At 40.4% G+C, this 24,856-nt stretch overlaps 1 protein-coding gene across 4 annotated transcripts in view; it reads left to right on the forward strand.

Annotated features, from left to right (window-relative positions):
- The window catches only part of DIAPH3 (diaphanous related formin 3), a 563,626-nt gene that overhangs the window by 177,882 nt on the left and 360,888 nt on the right, over positions 1 to 24,856 (forward strand). For all 4 annotated transcript variants that reach the window (XM_068984294.1, XM_068984295.1, XM_068984296.1 and 1 more), the window contains 3 exons: positions 18,872 to 18,982; positions 19,267 to 19,385; positions 20,204 to 20,320. In XM_068984294.1, coding sequence (XP_068840395.1) covers positions 18,872 to 18,982; positions 19,267 to 19,385; positions 20,204 to 20,320 — 347 coding nt within the window. The remainder of the gene's footprint in view (positions 1 to 18,871; positions 18,983 to 19,266; positions 19,386 to 20,203; positions 20,321 to 24,856) is intronic.

Here is a 24,856-nt window from a genome sequence, read left to right on the forward strand (position 1 = left end):
GAAGGAATGTTGTGTGACTAAAGCTGTTGGGTATCTTAATTCTGCACATGGTTACAGAAATCTGTACATGTGATGAAATCGTGTAGAACTGTACATGCATCCACAGTTGAGCGTAAAGCTGGTAAAATCTGAAAAATCACTGTGGATAGTAGCAATTTCAGCTTCTTGGTTTCAGTACTATACTGATGCAAGTTGTTACCAATGGAAGGAATTGTGTGAGGAGTACTGAGGACTAATCTGTATTTTTTTTCCCAAACTTCCCATGAACCTGTAATTCAGTTCAGTCCAGTCTCTCAGTCGTGTCCGACTCTTTGCGACCCCATGAATCGCAGCACGCCAGGGCTCCCTGTCCATCACCAACTCCCAGAGTTCACTCAGACTCACGTCCATCGAGTCCGTGATGCCATCCAGCCATCTCATCCTCTGTCATCCCCTTCTCCTCCTGCCCCTAATCCCTCCCAGCATCAGAGTCTTTTCCAATGAGTCAACTCTTTGCATGAGGTGGCCATAGTACTGGAGTTTCAGCTTTAGCATCATCCCTTCCAAAGAAATCCCAGGGCTGATCTCCTTCAGAATAGACTGGTTGGAACTCCTTGCAGTCCAAGGGACTCTCAAGAGTCGTCTCCAACACCATAGTTCAAAACCATCAATTCTTCAGCGCTCAGCCTTCTTCACAGTCCAACTCTCACATCCATACATGACCACTGGAAAAACCATAGCCTTAACTAGACAGACCTTAGTCAGCAAAGTAATGTCTCTGCTTTTGAATATGCTATCTGGGTTGGTCATAACTTTTCTTCCAAGGAGTAAGCGTCTTTTAATGTCATGGCTGCAGTCACCATCTGCGGTGATTTTGGAGCCAAAAAAAATAAAGTCTGACACTGTTTCCACTGTTTCCCCATCTGTTCCCCATGAAGTGATGGGACCGGATGCCATGATCTTCGTTTCCTGAATGTTGAGCTTTAAGCCAACTTTTTCACTCTCCTCTTTCACTTTCATCAAGAAGCTTTTGAATTCCTCTTCACTTTCTACCATAAGGGTGGTGGTCATCTGCATATCTGAGGTTATTGAGATTTCTCCCAGCAATCTTGATTCCAGCTTGTGTTTCTTTCAGTCCAGCGTTTCTCATGATGTAGTCTGAATATAAGTTAAATAAGCAGGGTGACAATATACAGCCTTGACGTCCTCGTTTTCCTATTTGGAACCAGTCTGTTGTTCCATGTCCAGATCTAACTGTTGCTTCCTGACCTGCATACAGATTTCTCAAGAGGTAGGTCAGGTGGTGTGGTATTCCCATCTCTTTCAGAATTTTCCACAGTTTATTGTGATCCACACAGTCAAAGGCTTTGGCATAGTCAATAAAGCAGAAATAGATGTTTTTCTGGAACTCTCTTGCTTTTTCCATGATCCAGCGGATGTTGGTAATTTGATCTCTGGTTCCTCTGCCTTTTCTAAAACCAGCTTCAACATCAGGAAGTTCACAGTTCACATATTGCTGAAGCCTGGCTTGGAGAATTTTGAGCATTACTTTACTAGCATGTGAGATGAGTGCAATTGTGCAGTAGTTTAAGCATTCTTTGGCGTTGCCTTTCTTTGAGATTGGAATGAAAACTGACCTTTTCCAGTCCTGTGGCCACTGCTCAGTTTTCCATATTTGCTGGCATATTGAGTGCAGCACTTTCACAGCATCATCTTTCAGGATTTGAAACAGCTCAGCTGGAATTCCATCACCTCCACTAGCTTTGTTCGTAGTGATGCTTTCTACGGCCCTCTTGACTTCACATTCCAGGATGTCTGGCTCTAGGTGAGTGATCACACCATCGTGATTATCTTGGTCGTGAAGATCTTTTTTGTACAGTTCTTCTGTGTATTCTTGCCACCTCTTCCTAATATCTTCTGCTTCTGTTAGGTGCATACCATTTCTGTCCTTTATTAAGCCCATCTTGCCATGAAATGTTCCCTTGGTATCTCTAATTTTCTTGAAGAGATCGCTAGTCTTTCCCATTCTATTCTTTTACTCTATTTCTTTGCATTGGTCACTGAAGAAGGCTTCCTTATCTCTTCTTGCTATTCTTTGGAACTCTGCATTCAGATGCTTATATCTTTCCTTTTCTCGTTTACTTTTTGCTTCTCTGCTTTTCACAGCTATATATAAGGCCTCCCCAGATAGCCATTTTGCTTTTTTGCATTTCTTTTCCATGGGGATGATTTTGATCCGTGTCTCCTGTACAGCATCATGAAATTCCATCCATAGTTCATCAGGCACTCTCTCTATCAGATCTACGCCCTTAAAACTATTGCTCACTTCCACTGTATAATCATAAGAGATTTGATTTAGGTCATACCTGAATGGTCTAGCGGTTTTCCCTACTTTCTTCAATTTAAGTCTGATTTTGGCAATAAGGAGTTCATGATCTGAGCCACAGTCAGCTCCTGGTCTTGTTTTTGTTGACTGTATAGAGCTTCTCCATCTTTGGCTGCATAGAGTATAATCAGTCTGATTTTGGTGTTGACCATCTGGTGATGTCCATGTGTATAGTCTTCTCTTGTGTTGTTGGAAGAGGGTGTTTGCTATGACCAGCGCATTTTCTTGGCAAAACTCTATTAGTCTTTGCCCTGCTTCATTCTGTATTTCAAGGCCAAATTTGCCTGTTACTCCAGGTGTTTCTTGACTTCCTACTTTTGCATTCCAGTCCCCTATAATGAAAAGAACATCCTTTTTGGGTGTTAGTTCTAAAAGGTCTTGTAGGTCTTCATGGAATCGTTCATCTTCAGCTTCTTCAGTGTTTCTGGTTGGGGCATAGACTTGAATTACAGTCATATTGAATGGTTTTCCTTGGAAATGTACAGAGATCATTCTGTCGTTTCTGAGATTGCATCCAAGTACTGCATTTCGGACTCTTTTGTTGACCATGATGGCTACTCCATTTCTTCTGAGGGATTCCTGCCCGCAGTAGTAGATATAATGGTCATCTGAGTTAAATTCACCCCTTCTAGTCCATTTTGGTTCGCTGATCCTAGAATGTCGACGTTTACTCTTGCCATCTCGTTTGACCACTTCCAGTTTGCCTTGATTCATGGATCTGACATTCCAGGTTCCTATGCAATATTGCTCTTTGCAGCATCAGACCTTGCCTATCACCAGTTACATCCACAGCTGGGTATTGTTTTTGCTTTGGCTCCATCCCTTCATTCTTTCTGGAGTTATTTCTCCACTGATCTCCAGTAGTGTGTTGGGCACCTACTGACCTGGGGAGTTCTTCTTTCAGTATCCTATCATTTTGCCTTTTCATACTGTTCATGGGGTTCTCAAGGGAAGAATACTGAAGTGGTTTGCCATTCCCTTCTCCAGTGGACCACATTCTGTTAGACCTCTCCACCATGACCCGCCAGTCTTGGGTAATGACTTCAAAATAAAAGGTTTAAATCTTGATAAAATTGAGCTTCCAACTTTTTTTTTGCATCATTATTACATCATTTGATATTTGAAAGATATGAGGGAAAAGATAAAGGAGGGTTGGTAAGACCACAGCCAAGTTCTGCCTAGGTACGTTACAGGGTTGACTCATTAATTGGGACGTTTGACCTCTGTTGTTGTTGTTTAGTCACTAAATCATGTCCAACTCTTTGTGACCCTGTGGACTGTAGCCTGCCAGGCTCCTCTGTTATGGGATTTCCCAGCAGGATCAGTGGAGCGGACTGCTGTTTCTTCCTGCAGGGACTCTTCCCTGCCCAGGGATGGGACCTTGGTCTCCTGATTGGCAGGCAGACTCTTCACCACTGAGCCACCCTAGGTAGTTTATACTTTTGGGTTATTATAATGCTACTGTGAATATTTGTGGAGATGATATTTTTAAACAGCTGATAATTTGCCTTACTCAGTGCTGGGACAGTAAGGGTGGAGAGGAGGGGCCTGTAGCAGCTGCTTCCTGGACAGCTGTGAAGCCATGCAGTTAATTCACTTCTTGAGAAATTTTTACCAGGATGCAGGTGGCTGGTTACATTTACTTTTATGAAACCGACTGCCTTATTAATTACATTTTCTGTTATGCTTAATAATATTATTTTTTTAAGTCCTATAAACACTGAAGTTTCGTGATAAAATTTTAAAGTTTAATTTTCATTGAGAAGTCAAGGTCATTAGCATAATTTAATGTTGCAACATCTTTTTTTTTTTTTTTTTATAAGTTCGGGTTAAATTTGTGTGGTCTTGATTCCGATGGGAAGAATTTTGCTAAATTCTGATATCCCTACTGAATAGTTTTGCTAAATTCTAATATCCCTACTGAATAGTTTTGTTGAGAGTTTTTACACTAATGGATGTTTCTTCTTATAAACCCAAATATATGAAATAGCTAACAGGTAAGAAGTTAAAAGTAAGGATATTATTTTCCAGATAGCTAACTTAGAGGGAGATAACTGACTTGTTTTTCTGGGATTGCTTGTGCTCTATATCCTTTGAAATCGTCAAACAATACTGTAGTAGTAATAGCTAAATATCTTTTCTTTTTGGTGTTTCTCAATTAAATTCAAATAAAAAATATTTTAGCACTAGCCAGTTATCAGTTTTCCAATAAGACTCTAAGTACCCATTTTATTCCATTAGCTGTATAAGTTGCACTTATTAAAATGTACTAGACAGGAGTGATACTAGCAAATCAAATAAAAATAAACTTTTTCTCTGAATAAGGTAGAAACCAGTTGTTTGCTTATAAATTGGAGAAAATGGGAGATAGTAAAATTAAAAAAATCCTCATTGTTCCTTTATTGCAAAGTATATTTATTCCAAAATACTTTTTAAAGGACGATTGTTACATTTTCTTGAGTCTCGTAATAGTAATTATGAAGATAACGTGATTGCTGCTGATTTTGATAGAACTGAGCAGTCTTCCACCCCTTTCTCCAATTAGTATAGTAAGAAAGTGCCAAATTGAGTACCAGCAATAACTTAAAATCATTTCAGGATTTCATTTCAGTTCAGTTCAGTCACGCAGTCATGTCCGACTCTTTGTGACTCCATGAATCACAGCACCCCAGGCCTCCCTGTCCATCATCAACACCCGGAATCCACCCAAACCCATGTCCCTTGAGTCGGTGATGCCTTCCAACCATCTCATCCTCTGTCGTCCCCTTCTCCTGCCCTCAGTCTTTCGCAGCATCAGGGTCTTTTCAAAGGAGTCAGGTCTTCACATCAGGTGGCCAAAATATTGGAGTTCAGCTTCAACATTCGTCCTTCCAATGAACACCCAGGACTGATCTCCCTTAGGATGGACTGGTTGGATCTTCTTGCAGCCCAAGGGACCCTCAAGAGTCTTCTCCAACACCACAGTTCAAAAGCATCAATTCTTCAGCACTCAGCCTTCTTCACAGTCCAACTCTCACATCCATAGATGACCACAGGAAAATCCATAGCCCTGACTAGACGGACCTTTCGTGACAACTAATGTCTCTGCCTTTTAATATGCTATCTAGGTTGGTCATAACTTTCCTTCCAAGGAGTAAGCGTCTTTTAAATTCACGGCTGGAATGACCAGCAGCAGTCACTTGGGAGCCCAGAAAAATAAAGTCAGCCACTGTTTCCACTGTTGCCACATCTATTTGCCATGAAGTGATGGGACCATATTCCATGATATTAGTTTTCTGAATGTTGAGCTGTAAGCCAAATTTTTCACTCTCCTCTTTCACTTTTATCAGGAGGCTCTTTATTGTTTCACTTTCTGCCATAAGGGTGGTATCATTTGCATATCTGAGGTTATTGATATTTCTGCTGGCAATCCTGATTCCAGCTTATGCTTCATCCAGCCCAGCGTTTCTCATGATGTACTCTTCATATAAGTTAAGTAAGCAGGATGACAGTATACAGCCTTGACGTATGCCTTTTCCTATTTGGAACCCGTCTGTTGTTGGTGTTTTACGTGTTGCTTCCTGACCTGCATACAGGTTTCTCAAGAGGCAGGTCAGGTGGCCTGGTATTCCCATCTCTTTCAGAATTTTCCACGGTTTACTGTGATCCACAGAGTCGAAGTCTTTTGGCATAGTCAATAAAGCAGAAATAGATGTTTTTCTGGAACTCTCTTGCTTGTTCCATAATTCAGCAGATCTTGGCAATTTGATCTCTGCTTCCTCTGCCTTTTCTAAATCCAGCTTGAACATCTGATAGTTCACAGTTCATGTACTGCTGAAGCCTGGCTTGGAGAATTTTGAGCATTACTTTACTAGCATGTGAGATGAGTGCAATTGTGCGGCAGTTTGAGCATTCTTTGGCATTGCCTTTCTTTGGGATTGGAATGAAAATTGACCTTTTCCAGGCCTGTGGCCACTGCTGAGTTTTCCAAGTTTGCTGGCATATTGAGTGTAGCACTTGCACAGCATCATCTTTCAGGATTTGAAACAGCTCAACTGGAATTCCATCACCTCCACTAGCTTTGTTCATAGTGATGCTTCCTAAGGCCCCCTTGACTTCACATTCCAGGATGTCTGGCTCTAGATGAGTGATCACACCATCGTGATTATCTTGGTCATGAAGATCTTTTTTGTACAGTTCTTCTGTGTATTTTTGCCATTTCTCCTTAATATCTTCTGCTTCTGTTCGGTCCATACCATTTCTGTCCTTTATCGATCCCATCTTTGTGTGAAATGTTCCCTTGGTATCTCTAACTTTCTTGAAGAGATCTCTAGTCTTTACCATTCTATTTTTTTCATCCATTTCTTTGCATTGATCGCAGAAGAAGGTTTTCTTATATCTTCTTGCTCTTCTTTGGAACTCTGCATTCAGATGCTTATATCTTTCCCTTTCTCCTTTGCCTTTCGCTTCTCTTCTTTTCACGGCTATTTGTAAGGCCTGCCTAGAGAGCTGTTGCTTTTTTGCATTTCTTTTCCATGGGCATATTCTTGATCCCTGTCTCCTTTACAATGTCATGTACCTCAGTCCATAGTTCATCAGGCACTCTACCTATCAGATCTAGTCGCTTAAATCTATTTCTCACTTCCGCTGTATAATCATAAGGGATTTGATTTAGGTTATACCTGAATGGTCTAGTGGTTTTCCCTATTTTTTTCAATTTAAGTCTGAATTTGGCAATATGGAGTTGATGATCTGGGCACAGTCAGTCAGCTATCGGTCTTGTTTTTGCTGACTGTAGAGCTTCTCCACCTTTGGCTGCAGGGACTATAATCAATCTGATTTTGGTGTTGACCATCTGGTGATGTCCATGTGTAGAGTCTTCTCTTGTGTTGTTGGAAGAGGGTGTTTGCTATGACCAGTGCATTCTCTTGGCAAAACTCTGTTAGCCTTTGCCCTGCTTCATTCTGTACTTGAAGGCTAAATTTGCATGTTACTCCAGGTGTTTCTTTAGAGAAGGCAATGGCACCCCACTCTAGTAGTCTAGTCTGGAAAATCCCATGGACAGAGGATCCTGGTATGCTGCGGTCCATGGGGTCGCGAAGAGTCGGACATGACTGAGTGACTTCCCTTTCACTTTTCACTTTCATGCATTGGCGAAGGAAATGGCAACCCACTCCAGTGTTTTTGCCTGGAGAATCCCAGGGATGGGGGAGCCTGGTGGGCTGCCGTCTATGGGGTCATACCGAGTCGGACATGACTGAATCGACTTAGCAGCAGCTTCAGCAGCCAGGTGTTTCTTGACTTCCTACTTTTGCATTTCACACCTTATATTTTTATATCAGAAAAAAAAGTATAAGTGTAAATATGCAGTTAAATGTACATTACTTTCTTTTCTCAAGTGTGACATACAGAGGTTTTCATCTTCCGAGATAGTAATTCTCTCTGGTTAATTTAAGCTCGATACGGGGCTGAGTACTTTACAGAATTTCTAGTAGGCTGGGGCCCATGTGTGGATATATGTAGCAGTAGTAATGCAGAAGAGGAGAGAGCAAACCACATCCAGGAATGTCCCAAGAGAAACAGCACTCATAATCCCTGGTTTGGGCAGCACTGGAGGGCTCTGCCACCTTGCTGGGAGAGCTTTAGCCAGACCCCACACTTTCCGTCACAGAGTCCAGCCTTCCTTTGTGTGATTAGCCTCTTGTGGTCCCTGGGTCTTCCGGAGAGGTGGGTTGGAATAAGGTGGATGGACCAATCTCTAGTGTCTGTCCTAGTTTGATATTCATTTCTCTCCTCTAGTTAATTTTTCTAAGTGTGTTTTCTCTCTTCTCTTGTTGTTCAGACCTGTGTTTTTGGGCACAAGCCTGATGGAATTGCCATATATTTATGGAATGGAATGGAATGGAATCAAAGTTGGGAATCCTGGAGTGTTTTTGGGTGGCTGTTTCACTTTTCCTCTGCACTTGTGTCCTCAGTGACCACATGCTGCACCTTCCCTTCCTATGGTCTCTTCCTGATCCAGCCTTCTTGGACTTGTGGCTGGGAGGGTCAAGAGCACAAAGGATATGTGATTTCTTGCCACTCCTAGCCTACTGTTGTTTGTCTGCCACCCTTGTAGGGGTGCTGCTGTCCAAAGACCCGGACTCCTAGGTCTAAAACAAAGGACTCCCTTTACCCACAGCCATAGCAGTAGCTCGAGTTTCAGCTTTGTTAGCCTCAGATTCCAAGTAGAGGGGTCACGTTAGAGCAAAGACACTCTGGGCAGTAGTTACTCTGACCAATACAGGCTGTGATGAGATTTGTTCAGTTTGTCTTCTTGAGTAATCAGTGAAGCCTGCTGGTCAGCAGTGCTTCAAGCAGCAGGTTGAGGCTGCTCTGTACTACTGACCTCAGCCCTGCCTCTCAGATCACAGATCTTGCCAGCCATACATCTCGTAAACCACTAGAGTCTATGTTAGGACTCCAGGAAGCTTTCTTAGTTTCTTCTGTTGTAGTTTCACTGCTCCTTAGGTTTGAATGATTGCACAAACTTTGTTCAGCAAGGTGGACATTGGGGCAAGTCTTTCATCCATGACAGCCCTGATGGTGAGTTGAAGCTGATGAGTACCTTCTGGGGCTGACACCGTGTCACTAACTACTCCAGGCAAAGCCAGGGACATGTTTCTCAGGGCCTGTTCCTTTAGTGTCTCATCGTAGGGGTCAGTCTGCTGGTGCACGTATGTCCTTTCTCTCCAGGAAACTTTGCAGAGGAACCAGAGTTGCCTCAGGGTAGAGAGATGACCACAGCTATCTAAGGCTGTATATGTACAGGTCCTGATTTCTCAAACAACTAAACACCTCTACGTGTGCCTCTGAGGTGCACGTCAGTGTTTTGGACAGAGAGGCAAATTAATGCCTGGTTTCCCCGTTAGATGCGTAGTCTTGAAGGTGCACTGGGTATTCCTGGGTGGAACATGTTGTCTGTAGTTCTCGGGATCCCCCAGTTGGGATCTCTGTCAGTTGGGAAGCTGCTGGGTGATAGTGCTTTCAGTGAGACCTCCCAGCTGGCTGGTCAGGAACCTTGAGTCCAGTCTTTGTTTTTGAAGGGGCTGTGTGATGGGTTGGCAGAGACAGCAGGTGAGTCACAGGGGAGGAATTTTCAGCTTGGGGAGCACAGATCTTTCAGAATGGGCTTGGGTCTGCATGCCCTTTGGCTCTGGAGGGTGGATGCAGTCTCTGCCTTCCAAGGTGGTTTGTTGTAAAGACAACCTGGTAAAGGTCTTGCAGAAGAAAGGCGTCTCCACCTCTACCTGAAGTGCTTTCCAGACCCCTGAGAGCCCCACGCAGTGTTTCCTGGTGGCAGCGAGCAGAGCGCTGCCCCTCCGCCCGTCTCCTGCGTGGCTTCTTTTCCCTTAGTCTGATGCTCTTGGTGGTGTTTCTGTACACTCGCTGTGCCTTGATGTCACGTGAATGGAACAAAGCCTTCACTCATTTTGGTTCGTGTGACAGTACACTAACTGCTGTTTAAAGGGAAACGTGTTTTCTAAAGTTTCTCATCAGAGAGGAGGAGAATGAGCCCCATCAGAGAGCAGACGTGAGTGAGGGCCTGTGGGGCCACATGGCTCGGAGCGGCAAAGTTCTGGTTCTTTGGTCTTCGGTGTGCTGATGCCAACCTGTAGCAGCTTTAGTTTCTGAGTTTGATCAGAGTATATTTAAATATAAACATACTTTAAATATGGGCTTCCCTGGTAGCTCAAATGGTGAAGAATCCGCCTGCAATGCAAGGGATCGGATTCGATCCCTGGGTCAGGAAGATGCCCTGGAGAAGGGAATGGCGACTCACTCTACTCTGCTTGCTTGGAGAATTCCATGGACAGAGGAGGCTGGCTGGCTCAAAGAGTCAGATACAACTGAGCAACTAACACACGCACTCGTGCATACATACTTTAAATAAATTTAAATCCTTAATTGCCTCCAGGTTTCTCAAAATTTGACTTAGTATTCTTAGATACTTACAGTTAGCTGGATCTTTGCTGTATTTCTTTGGACCACTCTTATTTTTGACTGTTTATTTATTCATTTGGCTGTTTTGGGTGTTGGTTGCAGCGTGTGGATCTGTGCTCTGTTGTGGGGTCCTTTGACACAGCGCAGGGACTCTCTAGTCTGGCGCTTGGGCTCTGGAGTGTGCAGGCTCCATGCTCGTGGCACATGGCATCCTAGTTCCCTGGCCAGGATTTGAACCTATGTCCTCTGCATTGCAAGGCTGGTTCTTAACCATTAGGCCACCAGGGAAGTCTGGACCACATATTTTTTACTAATAACCCAAATCTTTAAATTTCTCTTCACCCATTATTGAAGCACATAGCCATTATTCTACTTCTTTCTCTGTCTTTAATTGTGGTAAAATATACATAACATTAAATAAGATAATTTGAAAATAATACTCTTGATGCAACTTGCCTTGTGGAACCAAGACTGTTCATCTGGGTTCCTTGAGTAGCAAGGGGTTTGATGTGCGAGGGACTAGAGGAAATGCCTCCAAGGGGAATCTGGAGAGGGAGCTGAGAGAAGCTGGAGGGTGTCAAACTCAGTGTTGACCTGAGAGCAGGTGAAGGAGAGACGGCAGGAAGAAGCTTGGGGGGAAGTGTCTGAGGGCACTGTGCTGTCCCAGGAGGACTTAGCAAGGTGGTTGGGGGAATCCTCCAGCCAAAGTCCTGGGGATCCCAGGATCGGGCGCATTTCAGCATGCTTGCTGTGATCAGATGTTGGCTGGTGGAGCCCATGGGAAGTGCGGCTCCGTCATACCTGTTGTGATGGGTTTCACAGGGCTGCAGCCGGAGCTGTTGGTCGTTTATACTCACTGCAGTCAAAGATTAAAAGTGCATGTTCATGGCTGCTAAAAGACAGAGGTTTCTTAACTTAAAAAAAGGGGGATGGGAGCTTCTTCAGTCTCTGTGGATTTCATTGAGTTCAATTACAGAATAGGTCTTTGCAAATTTGATTGGATCACATTTTTCCATTATACTAAAAAAAAAAAAGGATTTTCTTTTTTTTTAATGTAAAAAGTTGAGGGGCTTCCCTGGTGGTCCAGTGTTGAAGACGCCATGCTTCCAGTGCAGGGAGCGCAGGTTCAGTCCGCAGTCAGGAGACTAAGACCCCACAGGCTGCACAGTACAGCCAGCCACCCAGAAACATGCTTACCTGTTGGATAACTGGTTTCGGTTCACTAAAGTGTTAGAACTAAAGCAGGAAAACTGACCTTCAGTTCAGCTATCACTGTGCTTTGAAATATGTTCAGTTCAGTTCAGTTGTATCTGACTGTTTGCGACCCCATGAATCGCAGCACACCAGGCCTCCCTGTCCATCACCAACTCCCGGAGTTCACTCAAACTCATGTCCATCGAGTCAGTGATGCCATCCAGCCATCTCATCTTCTGTCGTCCCCTTCTCCTCCTGCCCCCAATCCCTCCCAGCATCAGAGTCTTTTCCAATGAGTCAACTCTTTGCATGAGGTAGCCAAAGTATTGGAGTTTCAGCTTTAGCATCAGTCCTTCCAATCAACACCCAGGAGTGATCTTTAGAATGGACTGGTTGGATCTCCTTGCAATCCAAGGGACTCTCAAGAGTCTTCTCCAACACCACAGTTCAAAAGCATCAATTCTTTGGTGCTCAGCTTTCTTCACGGTCCAACTCTCACATCCATACATGACCACTGGAAAAACCATAGCGTTGACTAGATGGACCTTTGTTGGCAAAGTAATGCCTCTGCTTTTCAATATGCTCTCTAGGTTGGTCATAACTTTCCTTCCAAGGAGTAAGCGTCTTTTAATTTCCTGGCTGCAGTCACCATCTGCAGTGATTTTGGAGCCAAAAAAATAAAAGTCTGACACTGTTTCCAGTTTCCCCATGTATTTCCCATCAAGTGATGGGACTAGATGCCATGATCTTAGTTTTCTGAACGTTGAACTTTAAGCCAACTTTTTCACTCTCTTCTTTCACTTTCATCAAGAGGCTTTTTAGTTCCTCTTCGCTTTCTGCCATAAGGGTGGTTCATCTGCATATCTGAGGTTATTAATATTTCTTCTGGCGCTGGGCAATAATTGAAAAATATGACATTGAAGAAAATGTTACAATGCCTGTTTGAATTTAGCCAAATTTATTAGCTTCTGTTTATTTCCCTTATGGTTAAGACTCTTAAGGCTGTTAGGCTCAAAGTGTACCCGAGTTTAATTTTGCCCACGACCAAACAAAGGTTATTCTTCGTATAATGAATGTCATATAACTTCCTATAACTTGATTGACTGTTTCTTTCGTTTCAAGTATCTACTACCTCCTCAAAAAAGTAAATGTTAAGTAAAGTTACTTAACATCAAGTAAGTCATTCTCACATTTATTGAAGGCCCAAATGAAGACTACAGGGTATAATTGGATATTTTATTTTTTAAGACCACTGTTGGGGCCTTCCAAAAGGATGCAGAGATCAAATTATTTTAAATCCTCTCTGTTTTTGATTACTACATTTATTGAGGCTTGCAACAGTATGGTTACTGTATCTGTATGAATCAAAAGATTAATATATTAAATGAAAAAGTAAATAATATGCCATTAAGCTAATAAACATTAAAGAAGCAAGAGTAAAATAATATTCTAATGTAAACTCATATTGTCATTTGGAGTACACACCTCAGTATAGTAAACTAGTGGTTAACATTTTTATCCTAGAGTACACTGCCAATTTTCTGAATCTATGTAATGCATTTTTTCACTTGTGCTTTAAGAGACCACCAGAAAGATAAAGGTAACTCATGACTCAAGGTAACTGCAAAGTTTTGTAATTAACCAGTCAGTTAATTATTCAGTTAAGATTGCTGTGCACGGTTCTGCTAGATATTAGAGCAATAAAGATGAATGAAATGCACTCCTTAGGATCTTAAGAAACTTATACTCAGGAATTCAGAGCTTGCTAATATTTCGTATGAATATTGTGATACTAGAATCTCAACAAAATGGAAGAACACAAAGAATTCATGGATATCTCAGGACAGTGTCAGAATAAATCTTTAAAAATCCTGGTTCTATCTTGAATTCAACTGTTCATAATTATGTAAATTAGAGCCTCTTTATCCTGTAATTTATTTGCCTGAATTTGTATGAGATATTTGCAGTTACTGTGAGCTCTGACTTGTTGTCTTACTGTGTCTATCATTTATAGAAATTTTATTAGAAATATAAGTAAAGTATAGGACTTTACATTTGCTGACATAATTCACCCTTTTCTGTGTTTGTCTTCATAATGTAGTAGTCAGGTTTAGTTTGTATTCTGGATTAACACTTGAGATTTAAAAATTCCTGGGTATTTCTTTTGTTGCACTGGAGGCAAGATATTTGTCTATAAGCATCATTTACTCATTTTAACTTGATGAATGTGGAATTTGATTGTGCAAAGAGAGACAGATGATTTCTGCTGTGGAGCTAAGAAGATGAATAGCTGTATAACCTGTTTCTTCCAGGCCCAGATAGCAGGTATTCACAGATTCTGATAGAATTTTTACTTAACGTACTTTATGGGTGCTGGTTTGCAGTCTGCATTCGGCTAGTGAAGCTGATAGGTGTTCAGTGTAGTATAGCCATCATTTTAACATGTGAAAACATCTCCTCATATTCAGGATGAACCTATTGCCCAATTGTGAGCTTTCTAAAGAATACTTTCTTTTGCTGTTTGTTGGATACCTTTTCAGTTCCTTTGGCATAATCTTGGAGAAAGCATCTGTGTTGTTTTCCTTGGCAAATCTTGGACAAGCCTGTGGTTGGTCTTAATCATCACAGCTCTTAGTGTGCCTGGAATTTTGTGCTCAAACTTGTTAGTCGAAAAAGGGTTGGAAACTGAAAGTTAAAGATACATAAAATGTTGATGTTTTTCTCCTTTTGTTTCGTACATAGTGATAAATAGCATTATATAAAATTATGTGGTAGAGGAAATTTAAGTAATATGTATTTACATATGAAGAAACCATTTTCAAGGGTGGAAAACTACTTTGCTGATTAAGTGATGTTAATTCCTGCGTGTGTCTTTGTCTTGCTGTTTAACTTCTTTCTACTTCTAATGATTTTCCTTTGATCATTTGCCTTGTTGTAAGATTGCCTTTGACAAGCTCTATCCGTCTTATTGAATATCTTTGCGATTTTTGCTTACAGTTTTATTTGTCCCCCTTTCTAGTTTATGTCATTGCTGACACTTTTCCCACTATTTGTGATTACGGTTGTGGCTACTTATTTTCCTCATCCTTGGCTGTGTGGGGTTTGCTGGTCTCAGTTTTTGTAGTGCCTTTTCAGTTTGTTGCTGCTCTTGAGGAAATCCTCAGCTATCCTGAATTGTAGCTGGCAGGCCTGTGCACATGTGTGCAGACATGTCTTTTTAGCTAGAAGTTGTGTTAAAAGTAGCTTTTCTCATGGAAGGTTCCTTTTTGATAATTGGAGCAAGAGTAACAAGTTTATAGCATTTACTTTTTAAATCATTAAAATGGAGTCCATGATCTAACACCTAAAGATGTCTTACTTAGAAGCCTCATTTGAACCGAAGGTCAATAAGCAGTGTTTCTAAAATGTTATAAAGTGTTAATAAAGTGTTTTTAAACATGCGTTTGTAGTAAGGAGGAGAGTATTTTAGGGTCAGTTTAATTGTATGCTTTCATGTACTGGTTGTTGATGGAACATGAGAGAGTTTTCCATGTGGAATAGCAGTTCTGTCCTTCTGTAGAAACTGCTCTTTAAGTCACCAGTTTGCCAAATGCAGTGGTAATGATCTTATTAGACACTTGATCACTCTCTCTGTTGACACACTTTCCTCCCATACTTTTCAGACTTCTCCTTGTTTGTTTTCTACCATATTATAGCTTTCTACTTTCCTTTAACTCATTTCCCCAACCTGCAAATCAAAACCTAAAGTTGAAATTGATGAAACTGAAATGTTCCAGTCAGTTCTTGGACCTCTTCTCTCTCTCTCTCTCTCTCTCTCTCTCTCTCTCTGTCTCTCTTCTCTTCTCTTGATGATCATCTGAGATTTGGTTTTTACATGCAATTGCTATGGTAATCTCTTTCTTGAACTAGGGTCGCCTATATCCAATTTCCTTTTCTACTTCTTTGGATAAGGATCAATAATAGATATTTTCAACTTAACATCTGTAAAACTGAACTCCTGATCTTTCTTCCCAGACCTGTTTCCTCTGTTTATCCTTATTTATTTTCCATCTTAATAAATGACTGTCAGCTTTTAAATTGCCCTGGTCAGAAATCGTGGAGTCAGTCTTGTCTCCTCCCTTTCTTTAGTAGTGATTTCTGTCTTTTTCTTTTTGTAGTTGTGTCCCCAGTACCAGCAAGTCCTTAGTAGACATCACTAACAGGCTTGGAAGTAATGAAATGCATAACCTAATTAACAGAGAGAGTCTGATGCCCAAAGATAGAGCCTTTATTTAACTTAGGATGCTCCCAGGAGGAAGGCAGAAACTCCTGTTTTCTTACCCTCTTCAGTTATCAGTTCTGGGGTGAGGTAGCTTTTGTCTGCCTTTGACACTGTTAGTATGGCATACTTAATGCAAATTAATGGAGATCATATATGCTATGTTATTGGAACATCAAGCAGAACATGATGATTAATTCCTTATGATGAATATCACAATTTCATTATTTCCTGGAGTTTCTGTTAATATCCTAGCATTCAGTAACTAATTTTTTAAATGAATGTATGATTCTTAATGTACATTTCATTTTTAAAAGCAGAATTTTTTCTAGTCTCCTGTGAAATTTGTTTCTCTCCTTGCATTTCATGTGTCTGTTAATACTCCCACCTCCTATCTTGTTGAGAAACAAAGGTGGGAGAACTTGTAAATTCTTTTCTTTGGTCTCAACCACATGTTCACCCAGCCATCACATGTTTTAGAAAGGTGGTTCAAGACCTCCTCATTGCTCACTGAGGTTGCCACTATGATAGCTTTATTTCCCTGCCATGCTGTGTGGCATGTGGGATCTTAGTTCCATGACCAGGGATTGAACCTGTGGCCCTTGTATTGGAAGCTCTATGTCTCAACCATTGGACCACTAGGGGAATCCTAAGATCACTTCTTTACTTAATCTGTTACCTGTGTTATTTCCTCTCCTCTGCATGAAATCCTTTATGATTCTCCCTATTTCCAGCTGAACCAGCACTCTCTGATTTGGCCTAGGAGGCTGTGCTTCATCTGTCTGGCCTCGTCTTTAATGAGTCCTTCCCCTGCACTCCCACTTCGTACCTTTTCAGACTGCTCAGAAAATCTGAATTCCTTGTGATTCAACAGAAGGGCCCAGGGCTTTGAATATGGTAACTCTTATATTTGAACACCTTGGTCTCTTCATCTGGCTGCCTGTCTTCCGATTAATCCTTGAGAGTCAGTTCTGTTCCTCAGCTGTCCTTGTTTTTATTAGTCTCGATATGCTCATATAGTATATTCTCATAAATCTGTTAGAGTGAATTTTTGTTATTGTACCTGCTTATCTTCACTAGGGTAGACAACATGTGCCGTTTTACCTTTGAGCTCCTGAGCCTTTTCTGTTGTCTATAGAAATTGATTTATATGCTAGTATGCTGTATCAGTGTGAAATCATGTGGTAAAACAGGTCCAAATATCTCAATATATGTATTAAAAACCTAGAAGGAACTCTTTGGTCTTTACCTTGATTATAGAGTTTTTCATCTGTAAGAAAATAAATCAATACATTTTACTGTATGTAGACATATATTTACAGGATATAAATTAATCAGAGTGGGTATGGGTCATGATAATGGTAAATTACCATTAGAATTGGGAAGGGATCTTAACAAATTAAATTCATTATTTCAGTTTGTCAATTTCCTATTTTTCCTTTTATGGGAAATTGCCTTTAAAATGCTTCCTGGAAGCAATTTGGATGATCCTTTCCCTTTCTTTCTCCTCGATTTTGTGCTAATATTGTTCTGTACATATTGACTTTCCATTTAGGTGATATTTGCTGCTAATTTTTAGGTTGTTTATTTTTGCTGCTTTCTTTGAGTTGTCTATAATTTGCATCTTTTCTGGAACCCTGGTGACTAATGCTAATTTAATTTCTCTGTACGTAGAGAAACATGATTCGTATGCTGTTTGAGATCTTTTATAATGCTGAAAAAAAATTTGTGGGTACTGGGTAATGACTGGCAAGGAAGTGCAAAGAAAGCCTTTTAAACTTGACTTTTTGACATGAACTGTTTACAGCTGAGTGAACATGTACTGAAAGGTAGACTCTGTTTTAAGTTTTTCTTTTCTTTTTTTTCTAAATATGTTTTTCTTTTCCCTCTCTTTCAGGTTTTGACAGTAGAGGCATGCTGGCCAGATTTTAGTGTTTAGATATCAAATAGAACAATTACAATATATTTCAACCAGCTGGAATTCAGACCCCTGTTGGTGTTTTAATCCCAAAATGGCATTTTAAATTCATATAAACCTTGCCTTAAGGGATGGAGAAAGGACAATTTAGAGAACAGCATGAGGTTAAACATATTGATCAGTAGGCTAGTCTTTCTTGTTGGCTTTTGGTAGAATGCAGGCTTAGAAAAATAACCATCAACAACAACGAAGAATTCTTTGCTTCCCTAGAAACAACCTCTTTTGTTTTCATTATATAGATTTTTGATAATGAAAGATACAATTCAGCCAGTGATTTAAAACAAAACAAACAAACAAAAAACGATATCCAAGTTGAAAGTTGGAGTTCCAGGGTAAAAGTTGAGAAAATATGATTTTTTAATTTTTAGCTCAGTTGGCCATGTTAATTCTTTATGTCTTCTTAATAAACATAACATACAGTAGGTCTGAATTTTTGTCAAAGTGCAGAGACCAGTGCCTGGTCAGTTAAGTAAGTAAGTAAGTAAGTAAGTAAGTAAGTAAGTAAGTGTTAGTCACTCAGTCGTGCCTGACTCTTTGCGACCCCATGGACTGCAGCCCACCAGGCTCCTCTGTCCATAAGATTTTCCAGGCAAGGATACTGGAGTGGGTTGCCATTTCCTTCTCCAGGGTATCTTCCCAACCCAGGGATCAAACCAGTAATTAGCCTTGCAATGTTCATAATACAGTTTTTGGTTATAGCAACCCCATTAACTAAATTTATGCCTTAGTTAATTCTTATTGACTTAAAGTCTTTGGGTTACTCTTGATGAATCAGAAGTTATTTTATTATCCTAGTTTAGGTAAGTGTTATCTAAGGATACTTATAGTTTTTCAACTAATGTGTGTTCAGTTTATGTCTTGTGTGCATGGAATGATATTTTTGGACAAGAACTTAACTTTTGGTTGCAGTGAATTAAAAACTCCTCTGAAAATATATTTCTTGTATAATTTATAATTGACTAAAGTATTTTACATTCAAATTATCGTTTTAATAGACTCACCTGTGAAGGAAGATATTTGATAATACTTGGAACACAGCCTTGATGTCTCAGTGCTGTTACTCCTTTTTAAATGTCTGATCCAAGTCTAAGTCTTGCTGTGTAATTTATTATAGGTAGCTTGTATGCAGCTCATCAATGCCCTTGTTACATCTCCTGATGACTTGGACTTCAGGCTTCACATCAGAAATGAATTTATGCGTTGTGGATTGAAAGAGATATTGCCAGTAAGTGCCCTGCAGTCTCCTTATTAATATTTAAATTAGAGAAGTACTTGAGTAGGGGGAAATTTAGATAAATTACTTTCAAGAATAATTTATCTATGGGAAAAAGGCTTGAGTATAAAATCTATTTTTAAAATACAGATGATAAGTTTTGACTATTAGTTAACACTTTGTCTTTGAATGCTATAAATCAAGTTGAGTGGTTCATTTATTGTTTATATTTTTCATTAATTTTTTGCATTATTAAAACCAAACAGTTCCTCATAATTTCTATTTAATATCTGTAGAATTTAAAACATATTAAGAATGATGGCTTGGATATCCAACTTAAAGTCTTTGATGAGCATAAGGAAGAAGATTTGATGGAGTTCTCCCATCGCCTCGAAGATATTAGAGCTGAATTTGAATATCCTTTTGTGTGATGTCCAATCAAATATGTCTTAATTACTAATAATTACTGCTAAATCTTAAACATTGTCAGCCCCTAACCCTAAAATATTAAACTTGTGAAGCCATTTCTAGGTAAACACCATAAAATCAAAACTTTATTGAATCAGAGGGATGTTTGTGTAAACCTTTTTATTAGTTTATATGTGTTTTTATGAAAACATGATTATATAAATGAATGTGGCACCTTAAATCTGGATACTGTAGGCCTCTTAATGTGTACCTGTGCAGTCTGTTCTTTCTGTTTGGAACCCCCCTGCCCAGTGCTTTCCTGCCTTAGGAGGAGGCCCCTTAGCCTGCTGGTTATTTCTGCCCTGTACCTTGCGTGTATTTTCTTATGGGCCTTTGTGGCTCTGTGCATCTGCAGATGTTTGTGTTTGTCCAGAAATGAGCCACATCTCTGTCTTCCACGGGGGAGCGCCATGGTAGGTAATGCCTGGCACCAGCGCTCTTGGTCACGGCTGCCCCAGAACCCAGTGCAGCCTTCGTGACCAGCTCTCCACCACTTTCTGCCAGAGTGTCTTGGCTCAAGAGAGTAAGATTGGTTGGAGTCGACTGTGGAGGAGAAGCCAGAAAGTATCAGGTGAAGTTGTCATTTGCACGGTTTCCCTCTACTCTCATACCTAACTGCATGCATTTTATGCTTAGTGTATACGATACCTATTTTAGAGTAAGACAGTAATCTTTTGAGGCCTTACAGAGCAGATTCTGTGTCACATTACTGCAGTTATTTGGTGTAGAGGATAAATAAATCCACATATTCCTTAATCAATTTACTGAAGTGAATGATCTTTACAACATGGTGTGGAACACAGTTAAGGAAACCAGAGCAGAGGGATATTTCATTTCAATTCTGCAGCATCTTTTGCTGATTCGAAATGATTATTTTATAAGGTAAGAGGAAACTATATTCTAATATTTTCTTTCACTAATAAAATTATATTGTGAAATTCACCAGCTTTTTGATTTGAGCATGCACATATTTTTAAGATTTCTTTCTTTAATAGTATTAATTCATAGTATACAGTGTTTCCTTTGGGCATATATTTAGATAGATGATGGTATAAAATGATACTACTATTACTTTTTAAGCTCTAGCAGATTCTTGGTTACAGCTTTTCATCTGAATAAAAATAAGAACTAGCAACAAATTTACTTATTACTAATTTATTGCATGATGTATAATATTTTCTGGTTAGTCCTTAGGCAGTAGGAATGGTGTTGATAAGTTTCTTTTCATAAGTTACAAAAAAGATACTAAAACATCAATTTTATTAGTGTTTAAGTAGCTAGAAAGTTCCTTAATAGTACAGTTATGTTTAATGTTGCTAATGTATCAGAAAGCTAGACCAATAACTTTGAAGTCATTTTATTATACCTTAGACATCTCGAGCTCAACAGATTTTTAAAGAAATTAACTGTTATGCATATCTGCCTGTAGTTATATGGGTTTCGCAGGTGGTTCAGTGGTAAAGAACCCACCTGTCAATGCAGGAGACTCAAGAGATGTAGGTTTGATCCATGGTTTGATCCTGGCATAGGAAATGGCAACCCACTCCAGTATCTTGCTTGGAAAACTCCATGGTCAGAGGAGCTTAGTAGGCTACATACATGCCCATGGGGTCACAAACAGTCAGACACGACTGAGTGACTGAGCACCACCATCTGTGGTTATATATGGATAGTAGCACTGAAGCTGCTCTATTGTTAAGAAGATTGAAATGGTAACATGAGTGAGACTCCTAGCCAGATACGGTGTATGCTCAATAAATATTCTCTATGCCCTCTTTCCTTTTTTATTACTGTTTTATGAAGGAAGCTAAGATCTTTTGAGTACGAAGCCATTTTGGCCACCTTTAACTTTGCTGAAATTTTTTTCTCAAATACTGTGGATAGTATGTCTTTTCTTACTCTGACTTCAAGTAGGAGTTAGTTTCATTCAGGCTGTGTCGTCTGGGTGATATCAGAGGAAGTAATTTAGGTTTTTGATGTACCTAACAAGTGAACAGAAATCTAAACATGGTAAAACTTGAGGTTGAGATGAGTATGACCACCTGCCCTACCTCATTCCTTTGTAAAACTGGCAAATCCAAAGATATTCTAAAATATGAGTCAGGAACCTGTTTGAGGCTTCATTTGCTTGTTTCTCATATTTTATTAAAATAAGACAGTTTATTGAACCACTTTATAAATGCTAGATAAAAAATACTAATACTTGATTAAATAAAATTTTTGAGAATCATGCTGCTGCTAAGTCGCTTCAGTCGTGTCTGACTCTGTGCGACCCCATAGATGGCAGCCTACCAGGCTCCCCTGTCCCTGGGATTCTCCAGGCAAGAATACTGGAGTGGGTTGCCATTTCCTTCTCCAATGCATGCATGCATGCTAAGTCGCTTCAGTCATGTCTGATACTGGAGTGGGTTGCCATTTCCTTCTCGAATGCATGCTATGTTGCTTCAGTTGTGTCCAACTCTGTGCGACCCCATGGACAGCATGGAATTCTCTAGGCAAGAGTACTGGAGTGGGTTGCCATTTCTTAGGTACCCTAATTGTAACATTGTACTCTTCTGAGAATTTAAAAGTAAACTTGAAACTTTTACTCATTCTAAAGTAACCCCATCCTTTTCTTGATCTCTGTATTTTCCAAGAATTTAAGATTGTTTATTGCTTTTGAAGGTTTAAATGTGTCTAATAGTGTAGAAATGGTGGCTTAGTGGTAAAGAATCTGCCAGCAATGCAGGAGCCTCAGAAATCGTGGGTTTGATCCCTGGGTTGGGAAGATCCTTGGAGGAGGGTTCGGCAACCCACCTCAATATTCTTCGCTGGAGAATTCCATGGATGGGACCCTGGCAGGCTACAGTCCACAGGGTCACAAAGAGTTGGACAACCCCTGAAGCGACTTAGTGCACATGCATAGTGCTGCAAAGGAGGTTATTTCTTACTTAGGATCCTAGTCCCTTATATCTGTGCTCCAGGGGACATGTGGTTTTTAAACCTCAGAACAGATTATAAAGCACAACTCTTGTTGGGCATGCTCAGGCAAGCCTATCACTTTAGTAGAATCAACTTTCTAGAGAAATATTACATTATAGTGTTACTGAAAGTACAAGTCTGTGTGCCTGACTCACAGTGAGACCAAACAACACTAAGACATTGGCGTTCGGAACAGAGAAAAGTTTACTGAAGAGCCAGGCAAGAAGATGGGTAGCTCATGCTTTAAAAATCCCAAATTCCCCCAAAGCTTTCAACAAAGCCCTTTTACAGGAAAGGTGGAAAGGGGCGTGGTTAGTTGGTACAGACTTCCTGGTGTGAAATCCTTGTTCTTGAAGTCAGGTCACAGTCAGGTGACGATGTTCCTGTAAATCTCTACCAAACAAATGTTATTCTCTGTCCTGACAACAAAGCACCAAGTCCCAGGGCATAGCTCTCACCCTCCAAAGCCCAGGTCCTGGCCAAGAGGAGGCCCACCTCAGTTGGCGGCTCCCTCAGGGCCAAGTACCCAGACTCTGTTTAGCCGTCATCACTGAGGAGCCCGACGCCCAGGACCCAACTGGCCCACTGTTCCTCAGGCCCCCAAAAGGGGGCAGGAGGCAGGGCCCACAGCCTGCGGCCCAGCCGGACGGCCACCGCTCTCCGCTCACGGAGACCGAGGTTGCAGAGTGGTTCCCCAGTGCCTCAAGGCCTCAGCTCATGGGTGGCCGTGGGGAAGGCTCCGGAGCCTCCGTGACGCACCTCCGGCCTCCTCCCTGGGTGCCCAGCTCACCCGCTGGTCCCAGGCCAGGGAACGGGCCGGAGGGCCCCTGGCGGAGGCCAGGGTCTGCTCTTCCCTGACTCCCCCTCATGGCCGTGCCCCACTCTTAGTTGACCACCCCACCACCCACCCACGGTGGCTTCCTGACAGGTGGTCGCCTGTGGGCGGGGCCCACTGTAGCACTGACCAATGACTGAAGTGGTATCTGTTGCCAGGTAACGGGCCAAGTAGTGTTGCCCAGCAACGGCTCTGTGCTAAGGGCTGCCCTTGCTGTGCCCTGTTATAGTAGCATTATCAAAGTGATATTAGTGAGCCATAGAAGTTCCCCTCCTTTGCTCAGTTTTTCAGTATCACCTTTGAAGTTTGATAATCATCTGTGTTCCCTTCTTCCTTAGCTCTTTCAGCCCAAGGCCCTTGGTATTCGTTCCAGATGTGGTTGCTATGAAGGCAGAGTTCTTCCTGTGACTGTTTAGTAAAGATCGCATTGGTTCTTTCCCATGGACCAAAATTCTCACTTATTTATTACTGTTTGCTGCTGTTTATTCTTCTTTTAAAAATTATTTTATAATTAAAGGATAATTGCTTTACAGAATTTTGTTTTCCATTAAACCTCAGCAAGAATCAGCCATAGGTGTACATATACCCCCTCCCTTTTGAATCTCCCTCTCATCTCCCCATCCCACCCCCTAGGTTGTTTATTCTTATAGTGGGAATATATTTATTACAGGATAGAGTCAGCATTATGGTCATTTATATAATAGTTTTGCTATATATTCTTTAAAATATTTTTTGTTATTTACCTTTTCGTTCACATACAGTAAATTTTACTTTGTGTTGTGCAGTCCCATGTACCTTGTTGTTTTGGGTTTACCTCTTCAATATTTTTGGTTTTGCTATCTCAAATGGACCTGGATTTTACCTTTCAGAGGTCTTCAGTTTTCTGGACATTTTCACTTGAACATTTATAATTAATATTGATAATTAATAAAATTTTTAAAGCTTTTTATAAGTTATTTTTCATTGTAGACCGTAAAATATTCTCACTTAAAAGAATTCAATCTATGAATTTAAATTTTTGCTCACTTTTGCTTTTGGGACAAAAAGAAATTTTACAGAAATGGAACTCAGTTGGAAAATATACAGCAAAGGCCCCATGAAAAATCAAATGCAGCAAGATAATTGGAAGGTGAATAGAAGATCAAATTCAATTCTGTAGCAAATTATTGATGGCTTATTGTGTGCAAAATAGCGTGTGAGTTGAATGTGCATGGAGATAATTTCTGATTTTGGTAAAAAAACTGCAGAGAAAGTGAAGGTGACTTCAAAATATTCTCCAACAAAAATGACATTTTTTTAGTGAAGTTATGACATTTATATTTATTCCTTAATTAGGTTGTTTACATATTCCTTTGACATATTCACTACCTTACTGATATTTCACATCGAGATTATTTTCTAGATTTACGTTTATGGAATCCATAAGTATATTGTTCTTTACTTGTGTTGCCTTACTGTAAGAGTTTCTGCATTAGTTTTCATCTGCATTATAAATGAGCTCATAATTTAGAATGGTGGAACTGAGAAAGCATTTAATGAAATTATGGTTTTAAAAAAATGACACAAAATATCTTGTGTTAAGAAATGTTTTATTAAAACAACATCAAGATGACATTAAGAGT

This window comes from Capricornis sumatraensis, chromosome 12 (genome assembly GCF_032405125.1).
Source record: "Capricornis sumatraensis isolate serow.1 chromosome 12, serow.2, whole genome shotgun sequence".
Lineage (NCBI taxonomy): Eukaryota > Metazoa > Chordata > Mammalia > Artiodactyla > Bovidae > Capricornis > Capricornis sumatraensis.